The 20,719-nt window shown below is 38.0% G+C and overlaps 1 protein-coding gene across 3 annotated transcripts in view; it reads right to left on the reverse strand.

Annotated features, from left to right (window-relative positions):
* prr5l (proline rich 5 like) overlaps nucleotides 1-15,388 on the reverse strand; it is a 34,553-nt gene extending 19,165 nt beyond the window's left edge. The window contains exons 1-2 of one of the 3 annotated variants that reach the window (XM_005454256.4): nucleotides 15,112-15,383; nucleotides 1,696-1,826 (exon numbers count right to left, since the gene is read on the reverse strand). In XM_005454256.4, coding sequence (XP_005454313.1) covers nucleotides 1,696-1,814 — 119 coding nt within the window. In that variant the 5' untranslated portion in view covers nucleotides 1,815-1,826; nucleotides 15,112-15,383. Of the gene's footprint in view, nucleotides 1-1,695; nucleotides 1,830-15,111 lie in introns of all 3 variants that reach the window. The other 2 variants (XM_005454255.4, XM_013273772.3) reach the window with 2 other exon arrangements.
* Nucleotides 15,389-20,719: the final 5,331 nt, after the last annotated feature.

Raw genomic sequence — 20,719 nt, forward strand, 5'->3', positions numbered from 1 at the left:
TGATGGAGTAGACCAAAAACTGAATGAATCAACATATAAACATCACCTACGGAAAGAACAATGCTGCTGAAGTGACACAAAGTTACACAGGTTTAATTAGAGGCTAAGCTAAGCATAGGGACAATTTGGCGCCATCGGTGAAAGTTGAAAATTTTGTTGAACAGCATAACTTAGGTCATTTTTGTAAAACAAAAAAAGCAGACAGTCCCACTGTACACAATGGTGCATAGTGCATCTGTGGATAAACAAGCGAATAAGGTAGAAAAGAGTGATTTAGGGCCTAAAACTACTCTTGAAGCTGGGAGAGGGAGCTATGCAGGAAATGCGTTTTTAGCTGAGTTTTTTTTTTTTTTGGAAGCCAGACAGAAAAGGTAAGATTAAAAAAAAATATCAGTATAAATTCTAACGTGAAGCATAATTTTGGTCTTCTTTTGCTGCTTTTTCAGTGAATTTTGGTTGGAGCGTGATAAAACCTGTAGTTTTGAAATATCCGTGAAGACTGTGCTTTCAGCAGAGACATCGTTTGTCCGTGTACATGTCCGTGTACATGTCCGTGTACATTCCACTGGGTGAATGTGGGAATCCGCACTTTGTGTTTACATCTTTTCACAGAATCTGTCTACCTGTTGTTGATTGTTTGTTTTAGCTGTGTTTGGTGGTCATAAAAATGGTTTTGTGAGCTTTTATGTGAGATTCTGCCACTTCTCTGGATACCAGTTACTGCTATGTTAAGTCTATAGTTAAATCACAGACCTGGCGGCACAGCCCATGAACCCCCAGGGACAAAGGGGCTCAACAGATTATTTAATCCGCTATCTGTTAATCAAAAGTAAGTAAGTAAGTCAGTTCTTCCTGTTCTGGCTGCAAAAACAGGAATCAAGCATTTGCAACAACCGGCAATGACTCTTTCACGCCGCTGTGGAAGAATTGTGGCCCACTTTTCTTTGCAGAATTGTTTTCATTCAACCGCAAACACGAGTAACAAAGGTTTCAGGAAAACGGTCAGTCTGGAAATAAAAAAAGACTTGTTATCATGATAATAACTCTAGACATAATCGCGCAGCCCTCATTAGGCCATTACCAATATAGATTAAATCACTAAAATCAGAAGTTAATCAGATATGAAACCAAATAGAAAATTTCTAACCTCTGAAACTTTCAATATAACCTGTTCTTCTCTTAGCATATTTTTCTGTTTTTTTTAAAACCAATGTTTATACACATGACAAAACATACCCCAGTGCTAAAGGTAGAACAAAAGTAAGATAATATCTGTACAATTTGTTTTGGGATTATGGAGTCGTGCAGTCTAGAACTGATAACATCTGATATTTATACCAATGAACTCAGCCAATGTAGTCCTCCATCCAGGCAAATTTTTGTTATATTCTGTATTCCAGCCTGACTTGTTAGTATATGTGGAAACCTCTAACTGCTGCCTGTTTAAAATTTTGAAGTGTAACAGGTCAGTGCAGGCCCTTTGACATAAATTACCAACTTTGAATAAAGGGGGAAGATGAAACTTGCTGATGGAAAAGTGACTTCATAAAAATACTAAATTACAACAGAACAAAAACACTTCAAATTTTAGCTTACAGTCACTTTCAGCTTACTTTGGTTTTAAATGTAAATTAAATATGGATCACAAAGATCAAGCTAAAGTACTGTGGGATTTCTTGTTCGAAGTCAGCTCACCTGTTCCACACAGTGATGTTGGAGATCTGTAGAGCAGGTGTGCTTGCATGAAAACGGGTAAGGTCCGACAGAACTGGAGAGCTCATAAATCGAGGTCTGGGACGCCGAAAAGATCCCATTATGCAAGCTGGCTGCTGTAGAGAGAGGGGGAAACGCAGCTGAATAATCAGTTTCAGCATTTTAGAAATATACAAAACTGATCTCCTTGGAGACACGCATGAATCTGAGATTAAAACATTCAAAGGTGATGAGTGCATTCAGCTGTGGTTGAGTTGCACAGTAACACTTGTATTTAGAACTGGAAGATTGCACTGTCACTTTGCTAGCAAAAGTGCAAAGGAGGAAGAAGGGGAAAGGTGCTGCAGCTAAACACCACATCTCTTTGAGGTTCTGAAAGTGGGGAACTTACATGATGGATGATCAAATTAGATTAGGCTAACCAGGATATTTTGATAATGTATTATCATGTTGATCTTGATTCTTTCAAGTTAGTTCTAGGCTGCTTTAACTTCTGTAGATAGCGGATGCAGCAAACCGGCTTTAGCTGCACTGGATTTATTTAGAACCAGAGAGACAGACTTCTATCAACCCACAACTTCCTGTGCAAAGATACAAGATCAGCCTCTCTCTATACAATGCAGATCTCCAGGTACTCTGCTTTCCAGAAACCACACAGACTTTCTTTCGTCGGATGTAGTCATTTTTTGTTGGTGACATGTCTCTCTTTCTGTACAATTTTCCACACTGTTGTACAAATCAGTTTCTGGTACTATGACTCATAGTGCTTCTTTTTTTGGCCTTAAATATGACCCCAAAATGAGCCCCTTGTGATTCACAATTAAAAATTAATTACCAATTAATTAACATGAAGACCAAGAACCAATCTGCAACTATTGACCTACACTGCAGGTTCATGAGTAAGGAACCAATGCAACAGGAAACACCTGGGCATTTAACCTGTCAGTTCTTTGAAACTGGGCGCAATAAACACAATATTTTATCAGAACAGTAAAAGGCATGACAACAATTCATCTAGTTATTCGAAATAATTCAATTATATATATATAAAAAAAAATCCTCTACACAAATATTTTGGTTTGAGGATTCGTTTAACATGCAGCTCTGTAACACACTGATGTGTTAAACGATGGAAACGCAAGCATTTCACCCAGATTTGCAAGTAAAAACAGACCTGCAATAGAATTGTAAAATTGTATTGAGCAACATGTAAATAAAAAGTTTGACAACAGTTTTTCAACAAAAACACTGACAACTAAACATCTAAAAGATCCTGCACAGTTCTGAAGAAAAACTAAAATCTGAAATCTTGGAAATCAAAATTAATTTATACCAAGTTTACGGGGAGACGAAAGTATGAGATGGAGAGAAAAGAAGCATACCACATCATCTGTCAAATATGGTGGAGACAATGTTGACACTGGCATGTATGGCTGCCAAGACAATAACTTACCTATTTATATATTAGTGACTTAAAGCGCACTGCAAAAGCAACCCAAGAGTTTCTCAGAACAGTGACTTGAATTACTCTTGAGTAGCCAAATCAGTCACATGACCTAAACCTAATACAAGAAGGACCAAAGTCAGCTCTGTCTGCTAGACAGACTGAGGCTTTTTCAGGTGTCCAGGATATTATTGAGGACATTTTGCAGAAACCATCACTGTGCAGTAATCTTTTATGCAATTATGTGCTGGGGAGGTAGAAGCATGGAGATGGACAGGAAATGGCGTATTAGACTGGTGAAGAGGGCCAGTTACGTCCCGACCAGTCCCCTACACTCCACAAACGAGGTGACCATTTTCCATCAGTACCTACTCAGCTCGACTTGCCTCGACTCAACTCGGTTTTTTCCATCGCAATCAAGTAATACCTAATGCACACGGGGTTGTTATAGCAATGTGGCCCAAAGTCCTGTGACGTCATTTGTGTTCAACACGAACGTCACAACAAAGGAGAACGTCGAGGCGATAATATACTCGCTGCTTGGTCTCTGGCTTTTCATCAGACCCCACTCTCATGGCTCTCGTGACACCACCGCCTCAGATCGGTTGGAACCCCAGCCCAGTAGGTACTATAAAAGTACCTGGTACTACCACCTAATGGAAAACCCTAAATAGCTGCAGCTATTTAATATTTTAGTAATCAACATTGTCCTCAGTGCTGCTCTTGTGTTATCATTCTTTTAGTTCAAAAACTGGAGGCTGCATTGTCCTAATGTTGTCATATATTTTAGTGAAAGCCGCTCCGTGATGTTTCAGGGCTTTTTTTTGTGGCAAATGCACTTGCATTAAAATGGTGACAACTGAGCACGAAACAAAACATTGAAACAAAAAAGTTTGCAGTGAAAATTTATTATATTTTCAGTGTGAAATTATAATAAATCATAATAATTCATTGCTGTAGCTACTGTGTGGGATGGAGCACTATTGCAAATCCTTCATCCTGACAGCAGTCAGACTGCACAATTCCCACACAGGGAATGTCAAAACACTGTACTTATAATAAATAAATAAATAAATAAATGAATCTTTTGGTAACTATTTTGGCTTTTTTTGTTTGTTTTTTAAAATTAATTTAAATTTCCTATTTATTTTTCTAATATATGTCCATTTCACTTTTTTCTTCCTGAACCTTACTGTACTACTAACAAGTGACTTTCCCCAGTGAGGGAAAGATAAAGTCAATGTCTAAAACTCCCTTTTCAGTTACTGAAGGCAGAGAGACTCACAAATAAGGAGCAACTGAGCATGGTAGCAGCGAAGGCCTCATTTCAAAGGTCACAAGAAAAAAGAAATGCCACATTTGGGGATCGGGCCTTTACTTTTAAAATCTTGTTTTGTCCTCTGAAAATTGAGGACTACAGTTCAACTTTACTTACATAGTGCCAAATCACAACAACAGTCTACAACTCCTCTGCAGTTGATGCAATACTTTTGGTTTAACTCTTTGGATTGATCCTGAAACTGCACTTCAGTCTTCACTGTTTGATTTAAAATCCGCTGTGGTGGTGGTACAGAGGCAGCATCACAAAAACTGTACGACTGTCCCAATACATGATCATACTAAAGGTAACAGCCCATCACTTGTTTTATTTTAACATCAAATTTAAATAAACACACAAACAGCAAAGAAAAAGTGTAAAGATTTCCCACATATGTCTGAAACTTAACTGTTTTCTTTGAATTGAGGTCAGTTAATAATTATTCTGCAATAGATTCAGTTTCTTTCCCTTCTAAAATCAACACAACTACACTTTTAATTTAGTCAATATGGCAGCCACATGTAATCACACTTACACACCCAGGAAATGCAAAATATAGCTTTCCCCAGACACGAGGTAGTTTCATAGTTGTGTTCAGTGAAAGATAAAAATAAAAAGACAGAGCAGCCAGGGTTGTGGTTATAAATACACAGGGACTGAGAGGTTTGTCGTACTTTGGATGCAAAGAAAGCAAAGGACTTCTCTCTAACCTTTGGTCAATGAAAATTACAATTACCCAGAAAAGTTTGGTTTTGGTATCAGCCTGGTGTCTGTGTTAATCTCTATCACCATTTTAAATTTGGTCTATGTGAGAAATGATTGAGAATTGGTTGTGTCATCACTGGCAGCAAGAACTGAAATGAATCATGTGTGATAACTGGCAACGAGTCTTTCACATTATTCTAGCAGAATATTGGCCTAGTCTTCCTTGCAGTCTTAATTCAGCCATATTGGACAGTTTTGAGTAGGAAAACCATAATAAATCTCTTCTCTGTGGCAGGTTAGGTTAAAGCAACAGCAGTGACACAAACAAGAGTAGCTCATGATGATTCTTACATTTATTTTTAAAATGCCCACTAGTGACACTAGACAGCTACATGTAAGCATAGGTCTGCAAATCTTTGCATATAAACAATGATCAGGCACTTTAGGTTAATGAGATGCAGTGCTGTAAAACCAACCAAATGTCAGTGTGGTTCACGACCCATCACAATTCACAGGTTACTGCGAACAACAAATATGGCCTTGACCTTGATTACAGTTTGGGTGGAGACACATTAGATGATCAGTGTGTCTAAGTTTGATTAACCTTTGACCAATACTGTAGCAGGAATAGTGATTGTTTTCAATTGCGAATGAAAGGATAAAAGACAGCAACAAACAGTGTTGCCATCTTTCATCCTCTCCTGTGGTAACTGTCATGTCCCCTATTTGTTTTCTGCCCACTTGTTACTACCATACTTTCTACTTGTATGTTAGAAAATATGGTCGTTCTTTCACTACTCATTGGACTGACTTTCCCCAACCAAACACACTTAAGCTTACAATGTCACATGCATCTCTTACCCAGTAATCTGACATTAAATGAAATACACTACAGTTATCAATGAACACTTGCTTTAAACATGGAAATTATAAAAATTGTATTCAACAGCTACAGTTAGACAAATTGAACAGCAAGTAAATAACTAACTAAACATAACAAATGTTAAGAGAAATCTGCTTATGTCTCAGTCAAATATAGCTCATTTGGCTGAAACGTGGATTTTTATATCACCAAATACCTAAATGTCTCATCTCGGCCAGGTAATAGCATGTCATTATAATGCCAAAACAAGTGTGGGGTTGGATTAAGGATTAGGGACACTTTTAAGAAGATTCACAGCAGTTTTCTACTCTACCTGAACACTTAAAATACTTTTTACAACTTGCCTCAGTAACCCATTCACACAACCAGTTTTTTCTATGCTTTCTTTTTTCTAAGTGCTTTCTATCTAACATTCACACACATTCATACTCTGATGGATTCATCAGAGCACAATTTAGGGTTCAGTATCTTGCCCAAGGATAATTTGGTGTAGCTGGGGATTAAAACAACCTTCCGATTAGATGACCTGCTCTACCTCCTGAGCTACATCCCAAATACTCAACGTTTGACATGTTTGACCAAAAGAACCAAATGGATAACAGCTTATCATCCAGATACATGTGGGAGAGTGAGATGACATTCCAAATGCTTCAAAAAGGTGTGTGCCAGGGACCGCAGGTTGTGTGTGAGAGTGAGACCATCTGTGCACCGTTCACCACATGTGGTGTTAAAAGGATTTGTTGGCATTAACGCACACGTGTGCATGCATACACACGCACGCACGCAGAAGAATTAAAAAGCTGTTCAGTACAACTTGAGCTGTGCTGAATGTCTCTAAACATGTGTTACCCACAGTCAAAATCAACATGCGTCTATATTTGACGACATGATTCACTCAGGAAGAAATCTGCTGGGTGTCACTGTGTGCATAACTATCACCATGACAATCCATCTGGTACACACCAAAAATCAACCCACCTCTACTTCACCAAACCTTCCATCAGATGCTTCCCCACTGTTACATCTTATCAGTCTATGATGTTGAGTGTAACTTGCATCATCCAACTTCAAAGAACAAAACGTGCCATAGACTTGGATGGTATCAAGACATTTTTATCTACACAAAAAACCACATGTCATCAGAAGTCAGCTTTCCCTAACGGAACAGGCAACATAGTGAAGAAAAGTGGAAACTCCAAACATTAGTGACAATGCTACTAAAAAAAAAAAAAGAAATATGCCTCGGTCCCTGTATTTTCGGTTTAGTGTTCTTTAAAGTAAACCAGCTGACACTACTGGATCAAAGATCATTAATAGTTCATTTAAAATAGACTTTCACAATGACACCAAATCAGAAGCTTGTGATTTGTGTAAAATACATATCAGAGTCATGGTTCAGAGATATATTTGTACAACCAACAGTTAACAACAAATACATTTCACCAGAAGAGGTAGTGAAGATGCAGTTTAGCTGAATTGGAAGCAATTTTGGGACACAGTTTTGCCAGGTGCACGTGGCTTTTAATACATCTGGACTAACTAGACTAACTTGCTGTTTCCAGTCTCAATGCAAAGATAACCAAGCGTTCATTACAAAAACATACAAAGACATACCAAAATCCTGAAAATATAATGGTACTTATTCTTCTGTTGACCTACAGTGAAAGAATAGCAGTCAGTTTTCTTGTGCTTGTGTATTCCTGTGCAAGTGTTGATTTGTGCTAGCATGACGACTAATCCTATAACAGAAGCCCTGTCATGAGAAAGTACTCAGACTAATGCAATTACAAATCCTGAGAGTCACAGAGAAAGAAATAGGTAGGCATGCTTGAGCCCACAAGACAACGTATATTGGTTAATTATCCAGCCAGAAGCTTGTTGATGGCTACCGAAAGCATCTTATTGAGGTGCAACGTTCGAAGGGACAAAAATAAACCAAATATTAGTAAGAAATTCCAAAATACATACATGTGCACAAAATTATTGATATTTCAAGTAATCAAAGATGTCAACCTTTAGGGAAGACTGTGCTGTATCATATTGTCATAATATCTGCAATATACAGCTCTACATTTTTACATGATATAAAAAATGTTAGCAATAACTAAAGCAAGATGACAAGCTAAAGTGTTAAAATTTCAAGGGAAAACAGTACCTAGGCTTTTTTGTGTAACTTGCACAGTGTCACTAAATATAAGGTGTATCACTACCTTTCCAGTGAAATGCGGCTGCCAACACCTTGTCTAGTAAATTCACACTTCACATTAGGAAATGGGCTATCATTGACAGTAGCTCATGAAAACAAAAGGATGGAAAATGCTCCTAATTTACTTACACTTGTCTGCAAGCTGCCAGCATTAATAAAACTTTAATAAACTTTCTTCACTATTTTCTGTTACCACAAACCATGTTAAAGTTTAAACTAATATCACCCAACCCTACTCTTTGGGCTATGAAGCCAAAACCCAGGGATCCTTTAATGAATCACACTACACCAACCTCTGTCCAAGTCTAATTTAGCTAGACGACCTACATTTTTGAGACATGAAGTTCATCTGTGTAGATCTAGAAATATATCATTGCGCAGGTTTTTTTAATCATTAGCATACAGAATTATACTGGGGAATTGAGTATGTGCCACTGAAATACCTCGTTTTTCTAAATAAAATTCAATCATTTCCTAGTCAACTTCTTACCGTCTGCCCCTCACACAATCATCACCTGTCTTGGCCTAATGTGAATCATCTCAACAGGTCTTAGGTGTTCCCACATTTTCTTTAACCATTAGTCTTTCCAAATCATCTACATGCAGTGAACATGGAAGCAGATCGAGAACAAATGTTGAAAGTCATACTGATTATGCACATACAGTTCTGGTCAGAAGTTTACGTACACTCATCATGGGCATGAATGCCATGGTAATTCTGGGTTGGCTTCCTTGGAATTTGCCATTGTTCTAAGAATTGGTCAGTCCAATGAGTGCTATCCAAGAGAAATCACCAGTTGTACTGGACATGATCACTAAGCAGAATTTAATAGGGCTCTGCCTCGTCAACTTAAAAGCCATCTTAGAATCTTCAGCACCACTTGTTAAAAGATTTAAGTAAGTGTAAGTAAATATATCTATATTTTTCAGAATCAGAATACGTTATTAATCCTGAAGGAAATTATGTGAATTATTGAGCCTGTATCCATACTTTTGACACTGTGTCGACTTAAGAAAATCCAAAAGAAATTTAAAATTGTGCACCCAAATTTTGTTTTTTAAAGTAATTAAGGATGTATAACATTATTTCACTCTAGAAGAAGTACAGTTGAAGGAAACCATTAAAATTAACCTGACACTCATATCCAGGATGAATGGATTTAAACTTCTGACCACAACTGCACCACCAATGTCAACATTGTAGAGGGAGCAGCAGTTTCTCCCAGCAGAAATATGCACTCTGTTATGCAACAAAAATTACTCTGACGGTGACTCCAGGAATGTGACAAATAGCCAAAGTGTAAACCTAGACTTCAAATTCCCCGGATACCAGTCCATCCACGGGATGGAGCCCTCTGCATTAAGGAGGTCCCAGAGTTAACATATGGATGATCTAACAGTTTAGTGTTTACTACTTTGTGGTATAAGGATGTCACCAGAACCAATACCTAAATAGATACCTAAATTCTGAAAATGCAATGGTACGTGTTTTTTTGCACTAAAGGCAGCATAAGTACTGAGTAGGTACTTAAGATACTAATTTATACTAATTAGTGATAATTGTGATAATTGTTAGTGATAATTAGTGATAATTGTTAATAATAATTAAATAGATTAGACTATTATGCTTTTGCAACAGTAATGACACTGTCGGTACCAACTTCGCCTCCTCCATCTGACACAACATAGGACTGCTGCAGATTTTCAGGCAGCCCCTCCCATCACCAGCAGCTGGAGACGTGAACACTAACTCACCAAACCTACACTAACACTAAACCACCATCTTGAAGAGTGTAAAAAGAATCTTGAGGTCAGTAAAGTTCTTGTTTCAACAACAATTAATAATTAAACAGTTATCATAAATGTTAATCTGGCTGGCACCCACATTAATGTTACCCATTTTACTATTATTAGCCATCAGTTAAGTTATCATTAACTTAGCAGCTGTGGCTAATAATAATTTAATTCATTCCAATTTTATTTTATTTACATAGCACCACATCACACCCTACAATATGGAGAAACCCCAACAACCAAACGCCCCCCTATGAGCAAGAACTTAGCGACAGTGTCACCTGCTGTGACCGACAAGGGGTGAGTGTAGGAAGAGAGAACATAAGACACACAGTGGAAGAGAGCCAGATATAAATAGCAACTAATGATTAAATGAGTGATGTATAAACACAAAGGTGAGTGAAAAAATGTGACTGAAGGAGGAACACTCATTGCATGATGGGAAGCCCCCAACAGCCTAGGCCTATTGCAGTGTAACCAAGGCAGGGTTAAGGGTCACCTGATCCATCCCCAGCTATATGCTTTATCAACAACGAAAGTTTAAGCCTAATCTTAAAAGGCATAGAGGTAACTTGTCACATAATCAAATCTGCGAGCTGGTTCCACCGAAGAGGGGCCTGAAAGCTGAAGGCATTGCCTTCTATACTGCTTTAAACTATCTTAGGAACAACAAGTAAGCCTGCAGTCTGAGAGCGAAGTGCTCTACTGGGGAGATATGGTACTATGTCTCTGAGATAAGATTGGTCCTGGCTATTCAGACCTTGTATGTGAGGAGTAGGATTTTAAATTTGAATCTGGAGCCAATGAAGAGACAATATATAACGTTAATGTTGGAGCTAGACCGAAAAACATTATCACTCCTTCCCGTCTGTAACATAAATACAGTTTTAAATTAGCAGAGTAACATTTATTTGTGTTAAAAATCTGTTACAGATCTCTTAAACTCCTTAACCGAAGCTTCACAACATCTGCCAGTAAATAGAAATAAGCAGTGACAGTCTACCATACCACCTCTAATTAGCAATGAAAATATCATGTCAAGTTATCAGAAGCACAGAAAATATACCACAGAAAAATGTGTAGTATATTAAAGGGCAACCCAGTTTGTTTTGTGATCTGCCTTCCTTTTTTTCCCCAATTTGGGACAACTATCTGATTAACTTACTATGAGATAATTCTCTTGCTCTAATTCTTAAAGTGTTTTATTATATATACAAATAAATATACCGTATGGAATTTGTTGACTTTTAGAGTGGCCAATTGGCTTTGCTTTTAATGTGTAAACATTATTCAGTCAGTGCTCCAGTTGTAAATAAAACAGGTAAATTAACTTCATGTAAGTAAGCTACATGTTCCACTTTTTACAGTCATAACACTGCAGCCTTTGTAGATACAGTTTGAGGGAATTCCCCCAACTACATGCAGTGAATGTGGAAGTAGATTGCACCGATACTTAGAGAAGAACCACATATCTGCCTGATATCACAGATCTTCTTAGGCAGGTAAAACACATTCCTATAGAATATATTTGCTCAATATAGGTATGCTTTTATTGAAATATGCCTTGTATAAATTAATTCATTTGTAGGAAACATAACTTCAATATCATATTATAGTTCTGATCAAAAGTTTAAGACCACTTGAAAAATGGCAACAAAAAAAAAAGAAGATATTTTGCATGGTTGGATCTCAACAAAGTTGCAAATAGCGCTCCAACAGGCAACAAGAAGAAATGCGAGTGAGACAAAACCTTTTTTGAGCATGCAATTTATTGGAAACAACGCTTAAACTGAAACAGGCTGTTTTATAGCTGATGAAAAGTTTAGAACCACATGCTTTTAAAAGGCCAAATCTGTGCAAAAATGTTGATTCTTTGTCATTTTCTGTCAGGGAGTCACACTGTCATAATGTTTTGATGGCAAAGGCACAAAAAAGTTCCCTTTTTGAATGTGGTCGGGTTGTTGAACTGCATAAGCAGGGTCTCTCGCAGCACGCCATCGCTGCTGAGGTGGGACGCAGTAAGACAGTCATTTGGAATTTCTTAAATGATCCTGAGTGTTGTGGAACAAAAAAGTCAAGTGGAAAACCCCAAAAAATGTCACCAGCACTGAACCAGAGGACCCTATCGGTTGTCCATCAAGACACTGGACGATCCTCAGACCTAATGGTCTGGGGTTCTTTTTCCTTCAGTAGAACAATGGACCTTCAGGAGGTAAAAGTGTGTCAAACCGCCGCTGGCTATTGCAGAGAGCATCCCTCATGACTGAGGGCCCTCGTCTGTGTGGTAACGACTGGGTTTTTCAACAGGACAACACTACAGTACACAATGCCTGCAGGACAAGGGACTACTTCCAGGAGAATAACATCACTCTTTTGGACCGTCCTGCATGGTCCCCTGATCTAAATCCCACTGAGAACCTTTGGGGATGGATGGCAAGGGAAGTTTACAAAAATGGACAACAGTTCCAGACAGCAGATGCCCTTCTTCCAGCCGTCTTCACCACTTGGAGAAATGTTCCCACTCACCTCATAGAAACACTTGCATCAAGCACACCGCAACAAATATTTAAAATGATCAACAATAACGGTGGAGCTACTCATTTCTGAGTTCATGTTTGGAACTTTGATTTCTGTTTTGTGGGTGGTTTAAGGGTTTTTTTTTTTTTGAAGGTGTGGTCCTAAACTTTTGATCAGCTGTAAAACAGCCTGTTTCAGTTTAAGCGTTGTTTTCAATAAATTGCATGCTCAAAAAAGGTTTTGTCTCACTCCCATTTCTTCTTGTTGCATGTTGAAACTCTACTTGGGACCTTGTTAAGATCCAAACATGCAAAATATGATTTTTTGCCATTTTTCAAGTGGTCTTAAACTTTTGATCGGGACTGTATAACACCAATGGGGGTCATTTTGAACCTATTGCATTTTAAATGTCACGTAGCTTAAATTAAAACACCATTATCTCTTATAACTTTTCCTAAAATGGTTTTATCATCATAAAGCAAATTTGGGGGTTTGTGGGATAAAAAGGAAAAAACAAATTAAAAATCTTAATACTTATAACCCCCAATGACTTCATTTTGACCATATAGAAATTAATGCAAATAACAGCTGTGGACAGATTGTCTAGAAACACCTGTCTAATATGAGGGCTGTTAGTCCAGAGTATGGAGTACCAATCCAAGAAAAGAGAGCAAAGCGTTAAATGCAGAGCAGATTTAACTCTTTGGTTTCAGGCTTGATGAATTGCAGGGATGTAGACTGAAGCTTAATTTATGGTACTATGATTGCTGTACTTTACAATACTTCATTAAATTGAGTTTCTTATTCTGTAAAAGATAACTGTGGGGTCAATTTTAAAATACAGGTGCTGGTCATATAATTAGAATATCATTAAAAAGTAGATTAATTTCATTAATTCCATTCAAAAAGTGAAACTTGTATAATGTATACAATTATTCCACACAGACTGATATATTTTAAGTGTTTATTTATTTATTTATTTATTTATTTTGATGATTATAACTGACAACTAATGAAATTTAGTATCTCAGAAAAGTAGAATATTGTGAAAAGGTTCAATATTAAAGACATCTGGTGCCACACTCTAATCAGCTCTGGTAGTTTTATGGTGTTTGAAATTCTAACAAACAAATCATTGTAATCTCTGATGACAAATTTGTAATTACATTCAACTGTTCACAGACTTTCATGCTAGACAGAAAGTATTTTATACTTTGGGAGACACTGGCTGAGGGCTGTTCGTCAGTGCCCTTTGAATTAAAAAAAAAAAAAAATAGAAAGAAATCGGGCAAGTGCCAATTAGTGAGCCCCTAATCCTAATGTAATAAACTGAAGAGTAACAGTGGACAGTACAGAGTCTGCAAAAACCCACGAGGGCATTTGTCAAACTGGAATTTCTCCAAGCAACCAATAGCCAAGTGAGTTCTCCCTGTACCAATATCCTGTCAGTCAGACAGTAAAAAGTAACAGGATCTACAAAGCTCTGTATACTACCTACAGACTACCACCACACTGCAAGGCCAAGCATCAGTCTGCCTCTGCTGATCCTTGCCCCATAAATGGCCCTCTTACCTCTCTGGCCATATTATACACGCACAACATTATTTTCTTTTACTTTGAAGTTACATTGTGTTAAACAATTCTGGTTACAAAGTAACAGGTGACAGTAGTCACTTGCTTGACATCTGCAAACTGTGAGCTATTTATAGGCCTAACTTGGTAAAGTTATCTTGGCATCCTAAAAAAAACCAACTGTGGGTCTCTACTGACAGGTCGATCCCCAGATACTTGAGGAATTCACATAAGTGCACTTAAAAATTACTCAGTCTATCTAGAGCTGCAACAATAAGATCATTAAATAATGCTCTGAGAAGTCTAATCGGCCATAAGTAAGATCATAATGACTTCTCAAATCTGCTATTGTGTTCTAAGAATGAAATAACGTATTACTGTTTCCTCCATCGCTTCATGTCATTGACAAATACAACTGGTATCAAGAAAAATCGCCTCACGAGCGGTTAAAAACGTATATACCAACACAACAATGACAGTTATAAATAAATCTACCGATCGAAAAACAAACACTGGGTTAGTATGCGGTGCAGTTATCGATCTTACGCTTTAAGCTGGCACACAGAATTACTGGTATAAGACCCACGACGCCTGCCCAGAGTCATTACATGTAACTATAGAGCTGAACTGAGTGTAGGGCCACCCGTCTGTGACTGCATACCTATTTACATGAAGTTTTATGGGTCATTCCACACACGTAACTACCAGCAGGTATCTGCACTCTCCCCTTTTCAGTGGGCTGTATCTATTTGACCTAAAAAGGGGGTTTTCACTTCTATTTTAAAGGATCTCTTCTTCGTAAGTTACTTTTTACTGAATTCCAGCTCGAGAGGATATGAAATGCGTCCGGTCACAAAAACACAGTAAAAGAAAAAGAAACACGCCACAGAGTTTAGCCGCTGTTCTGCGTGAACATCTTGACAGGATGTAAGCCTCGTGGTATTCGTGCGTGGACTCACCTCTGCAAACTCGCTTCACCTTTTGCTGCTGCTCTGAGAAATAAACACAGCCGCTGTCTTTTGGCGACTCAATAAGATGTGCAGCTGAAAGCGGAGTGCCGCTTCTTGTTATCAGCGGCAGCTGTGTGTGCGCATCGCTTGGGTTTCCGTTCTAAAAAAAACAAACACTTCCTCCGCTTAAGAACTCATACTGAGAAACGGAGTTCACACAGGTTCTCTGATAACTGGAAGTGAGAACAACTGCCTCTTCCCGCTGCCTCCATTCAACAGGCTGCAGTACCGGCTGCAACCGACGCTGCCATGCGTGACCTTCAAAATAAAAGTCGAAGTTGTTAGAAATTAAGTTTTGTGGTGGAATGGATTCACAGTACAACCTCACAACACTTTTTACACAGTTTATTCGCAGAAAACACGTTGCACAAGGCAGAGATATGCAAAGGTATATAGTTAAACCTCTATATAATTCTATATATAATATAGTCTTGGATTATTAATTGCCTTTTTCAGAAGACCTTTAGGCCTGATTCTGTGATTTACATTAAATTATTAGGCTAATTAGAAAGCAATATAAGAATAAAAGTGCTCACTATTACTTTTTAAAATTCTTAGAACACATAACCATTTCTAAAGCAAGCATAGTTTATGATTCAGTAGCTTAAAAAACATGTTTAGCAGCAATAACTTGGAGCAATAATTTTCTGTATGACTTTATCAGTCTCTCACGTTATTGTGGAGGACTTTTGGCATATTCTTCTTCACAATGTTGCTTCAGTTAATTGAGGTTTGTAGGCTTTTGTTAATACACAGCCACAGTATCTCAATTATGTTGAAGTCAGAAGGCTATAGTACAAAGCAGCATTCTGGCTCATCCAGGTTAACCCTGGGCTTTCTGTACTATGCCAGTGGTAACTTCTTACCAGGATATATAGGTATGGTAACTTATGTTGTGACCTTAACTTTCTCTGGAGCAGTTTAGATTCCAGATAAGGATCAATAGGTATGAAATCACGGCCTACTGAAACCTACACTGTCCTTGATGACCTCATATCAAACTTGTACACAGACAATGTTTGAATTTTGTTTTTAGAATTAATCTTTACTCTGAACCCCTTTAATAGCACCAAGTCTTCTACTGAGAGAATAAAACTAGAACATCAAGAGCGGATTATGTTCTGAGTTTCAGTTTTAAATTGTCTGAAATTTCTTTACAGCATGTTTTAAGTATGATTGTTAATTTTTGACTTTGTATATTCACATTTCAGCATAGCCCCAGTGTGTGCTGGCCCTGGTAGAGGCTGGAGACCTGTCCACTGTTTCAATGTTTGTGCTGGTATGCAGTATTTGGCTGCACCACACTGGCGACCTGGGTCCAGGGTGTTACCTGCCTCTCAACCTACGGTAGCTCTTCATAAAGATAGGGCTCGCCACCCCAGTCTGCCAATCCAGAGGCACCGTCCCAGATCACCACGAAATGTTGCAGATGCATGTCTACAAAGATTTGACTAACAGACAGACAGCATCCATACAGACAACAGGCCCACAACATCCAGAGCCTTAAGGTGTTCAGGGCAGAGTTTATCCACCCAAGGGGACCTGCCACCAAGGGGTTGCTTCACTGCCTCAATTAGCTCACCCCCAGTGATGAACAAATTATCTCCCTCATCCTCTGACTATGGTTCTTCTACAGAAGACGTATTAGTAGGATTGAGGGGATCCCTCCATGATCGGTTATATCCTCAGTAGAAGTCTGCAGCACCCCACTTCCACTGTACACAGTATGAGCAGAGTTCTCCTACTAAGTTTCCTGAGGGTTTGCCAGAATTACATCGAGGCCAACTGAAAGTCACGTTCAGTGGCCTCACAGATATAATACCACACCGGAGTTTTTGCTTCAGCTACTTCCACAGCTCAGGAACTCAGTATTCCTGCTGTGGCAAGGATTGCCAAAAAAAGGTTGCATGATGGGTCAGGATAATGTTTTCTAATAATAGCAACAGGAAGATATTATTTTCAGTGTTTTGTGCCTGTTTTTTGTTTTGTTGTGTTTTGAGCAGTACTGTGTGATTTTTTTTTAAAATAATATTGGACATATTACTAAATATAAGCATTAAAGACTGTTTGTTTAGGATCTTGACTGTAGTTATGAATGTAGTTAGCAGGACTAAGATGCTATACAGCAGCATTAGCAAAAGTAGTATTAGATAAATATTAATAACCATTCAGAAAAACCGTAGAGTATCTATGGACAGACTTGAGACTTAATTACTACTATAGTGATGATGTCACAAATCCTGCTTGGAACATACGTTTAACTGAGACCTTGCTGTTCTCACATTCCCATCCTTGGGAGCCAACATGGGACTGAAGGCCACATGACAAAAATAGTATGATGACCGGATTTCTAATGTTTCTAAGGTCTGACATCAGAACTGGCTTACTTGTTTTTCAGCTGTTTGTACAGTAACTTACTGTGTCCATGGCTGCAGCACACAGAAGGTACTGGGTCAGGTTTAGGCCACACTGGACATCACTTTAGCCAAAGAGGAGGTCAGAAAGTTGGTGAAACTCCGGATGTGGGGTATGAACATCTTAAAGGGACAAACATCCCCATCTGCTGGATAACTACAAGAAGTACAAATAAATATCTGTCGTTGACCAATAAGAATCAAAGACTTATTTAAAATGATGTTCACTCATTAAATGCCTAAAATAATACTTTTACACCTCAAGTGTACTAAATGGTAAATTAACTGCATTGTATATAATTTTTACACTTCCATTAAACACTTAAAGAGCCCTAAATACACCACTATATGCATATACAATATGACTATAGGGTTTATGTGTGTGATTTGTTTCTTTTATTTTTTTGCCAATTGGCAGAATGTACTGTTGCATTTTGGGATTATTTCGCATACACAAATTGTGTGAGAAAAAAAAAATTAATTTGGAAGAAAACATTCCCTGTTCTCTGGACTAAAGAAGACAAAGACCACCCAGTGTTATTAGTGCTCACTTAAAAGCCTGCATCTCTGAGCTTTACTATGTTTGTCAAACCTGTAGACATGGCAGCTTGCTCATTTGAAAATGTACCATCAATTCTGAAAGGTATATAAAGGCTTTAGAGCAACATAAGTTCTCATCCAGATCATATCTTTTTAACCAAAGACGTTATTTTAACTGTACACTACATCTATTATAACAGCATTGCTTCATAGAAGATTCTTGGTGATGAAGACTTGACCCAACCGATTTTTAAGATGTGTGGCCAACATCTTTATAAATATCTTTCTCAGTTTTAACATTTTGTATCTTTGGGTTTAATAGATTTGTAAATTGTTGCATTCTGTTTTTAATTACATTATACTCAGTCTCTCAGCCTTTTGCAGCAGTTTGACCAGGACGGACATCACATCAGCAGTTTGCATCCTAGACGTTTCTTGCTCAGCAAATGTGAGTTATGGCTAAATTGTCCTTTTTCTTCTGAGCTTTAAACCAAATGAAATCGCCCAGAAGTTTCTGAGTCTCACCCATGATAATAACGCCAAATATTAAGGAATGGTGCTTTAATGACTTTTTTTGGTCCTGTAGTTTAGGACATATTGGACCAATCTTTTGAACAGAAAAGGAAATGATTATAATAAGTTGCTAATAACATCTGAGCCTACTTGTTACAAAAAAAAGCGTAGATTCAAAAGGTCTGATTATAGTAAAATGGTTCAACCACAAATGGATGAACCTTCTGAGAAAACGCCTGTGGGATCGTGCCTCGTTCGGTCAGTGGAGCAAAGATCATCATTCCACGCCCATCACTCATCCCTGCATATAATGAGCTATGGGAGGAATTGATTTTTTTTTATTTTTTTTTTTACATGCTAGTACACCTGCATAGGACCCCAGTCAAGTCGAGCAGATGGTACATTTCACCGTTTGAATACATCCTTGACTTGTGCATTGTGAATTCCTGGCTGGTTTACAACACAGACTTGTACTGAAACCAGAAACCGATGGCTCTCAAAAGGTTCTGCCTGGCTCTGGTCCACAGTATGAACCAAGTCAACAAGCCAGCATCAAGAGTTGTCTAACCATCATTCAGCTTTCCACCACCACAGAAGGAATGCTACACCACAAGACCCTCACAACCAAAACCACAACCAGAGGTGTGCTATGATAATCGTGGACAATGGCCCTTTCATTCTGACGTGCAGGGATGATGCAACCCCCTGTCTAAAGGGTGTGTCAAGGTAGAAATGTCAGAAATGTTTTTCTGTGTTTGAAAACAAACCAAAAGTGCTTTGTAGCATATCACACGTTACCAGAAGTAACGTGTGCTGTTGCACAGTCACACAGATGAGGTGTGTTGAGGTGAAAAGGTCAGAAATGTAGTGTTTTATTATGTTTGTCAGTGTTTAATGTGTTTGTAATGTCTGTTTCAAAGTTTAAATGGAAACCACAGTACTAGTTTAAGAAATCCTTCAGAAATGTGGATCCTGTCCCTCAAGCAACATTAACGCTGTTGCACGAACACAGACGAGGTATGTTGGGATACACTACCAGTCAAAGTCTGGACACCTTCTCATTTAATGGTTTTTCTGTATTTTTATTACTTTCTACCTTGTAGATACAAACTGAAGACATCAAATATATGAAGCTAAATGAATATATTGAATTATGTAGCAAAGGAAAAAAAATGATAAATAACTCTAAATATGTCTTTTATTTTAAACAGCTAAGTAAAGAGAAACGACAGCCCATCATTACTTTAAACTCCTAGGACCTGGCGTCCACATATGTGGACATCACATTTTGGGATGTCTAAACCAAAATACTAAATTTTGCTCTTCAAGGGCCTGATATCCACTTACGAGGACATTATACTGCCACTGTTCTATCAAAATTTCAAACAAATGTCCTCATATGTGGATCTCATTTTTCTTAGAAACAAAATTCAGGTTAAAAAAAAAAATAAAAAAATCTGGTAATTCTTTGTTTTTACATTCATCAGGTCCCAATCAGCCCAAATAGCAAAGAGAAATTAAAAATGCATGCTATGAAAGAGTTTGGGTCTCAGGAGGATAAGAACTGAAGGTCAGTCAGTCAGAAAAATTGTTAAAACTTTGCGACTGCACTTGGGGACACATTCAAAAACCATCAAGCGCTACGAAGAAACTGGCTCACATGCGGACCGCCCCAGTCACCTCTGCTGCTGAGGATAAATTTATCTGAGTCACCAGCTTCAGAAATCATAACTTAACAGCACCTCAGATTAGAGCTCAGATAAATGTCACACAGAGTTCCAGTAGCACTCATCTCTACATCAACTGTTCAGAGGAGACTGTGTGAATCAGGCCTTTATGGCCAAATAGCTGCTAAGAAACCGCTACTAGTAGATAAAATAAAAATTGAAATGCAATATTTTGTCATTTGATACAATACTGCATACTGCTGGAAATAAACTATCCAATGCCCTGGATAGTTTTTATTATTAGTTTAACTATAAATTGGCACTTTATTTGGGTTTTTTCCAACTGTATTATCTACTGTACTTGCATTTGCATGAAATTTCATTCAAAAACCATTAAGTGACTTTTTTTTTTAAGTTGTGGAT

Source organism: Oreochromis niloticus, linkage group LG7 (assembly GCF_001858045.2).
Source record: "Oreochromis niloticus isolate F11D_XX linkage group LG7, O_niloticus_UMD_NMBU, whole genome shotgun sequence".
Classification (NCBI taxonomy): Eukaryota; Metazoa; Chordata; class Actinopteri; order Cichliformes; family Cichlidae; genus Oreochromis; species Oreochromis niloticus.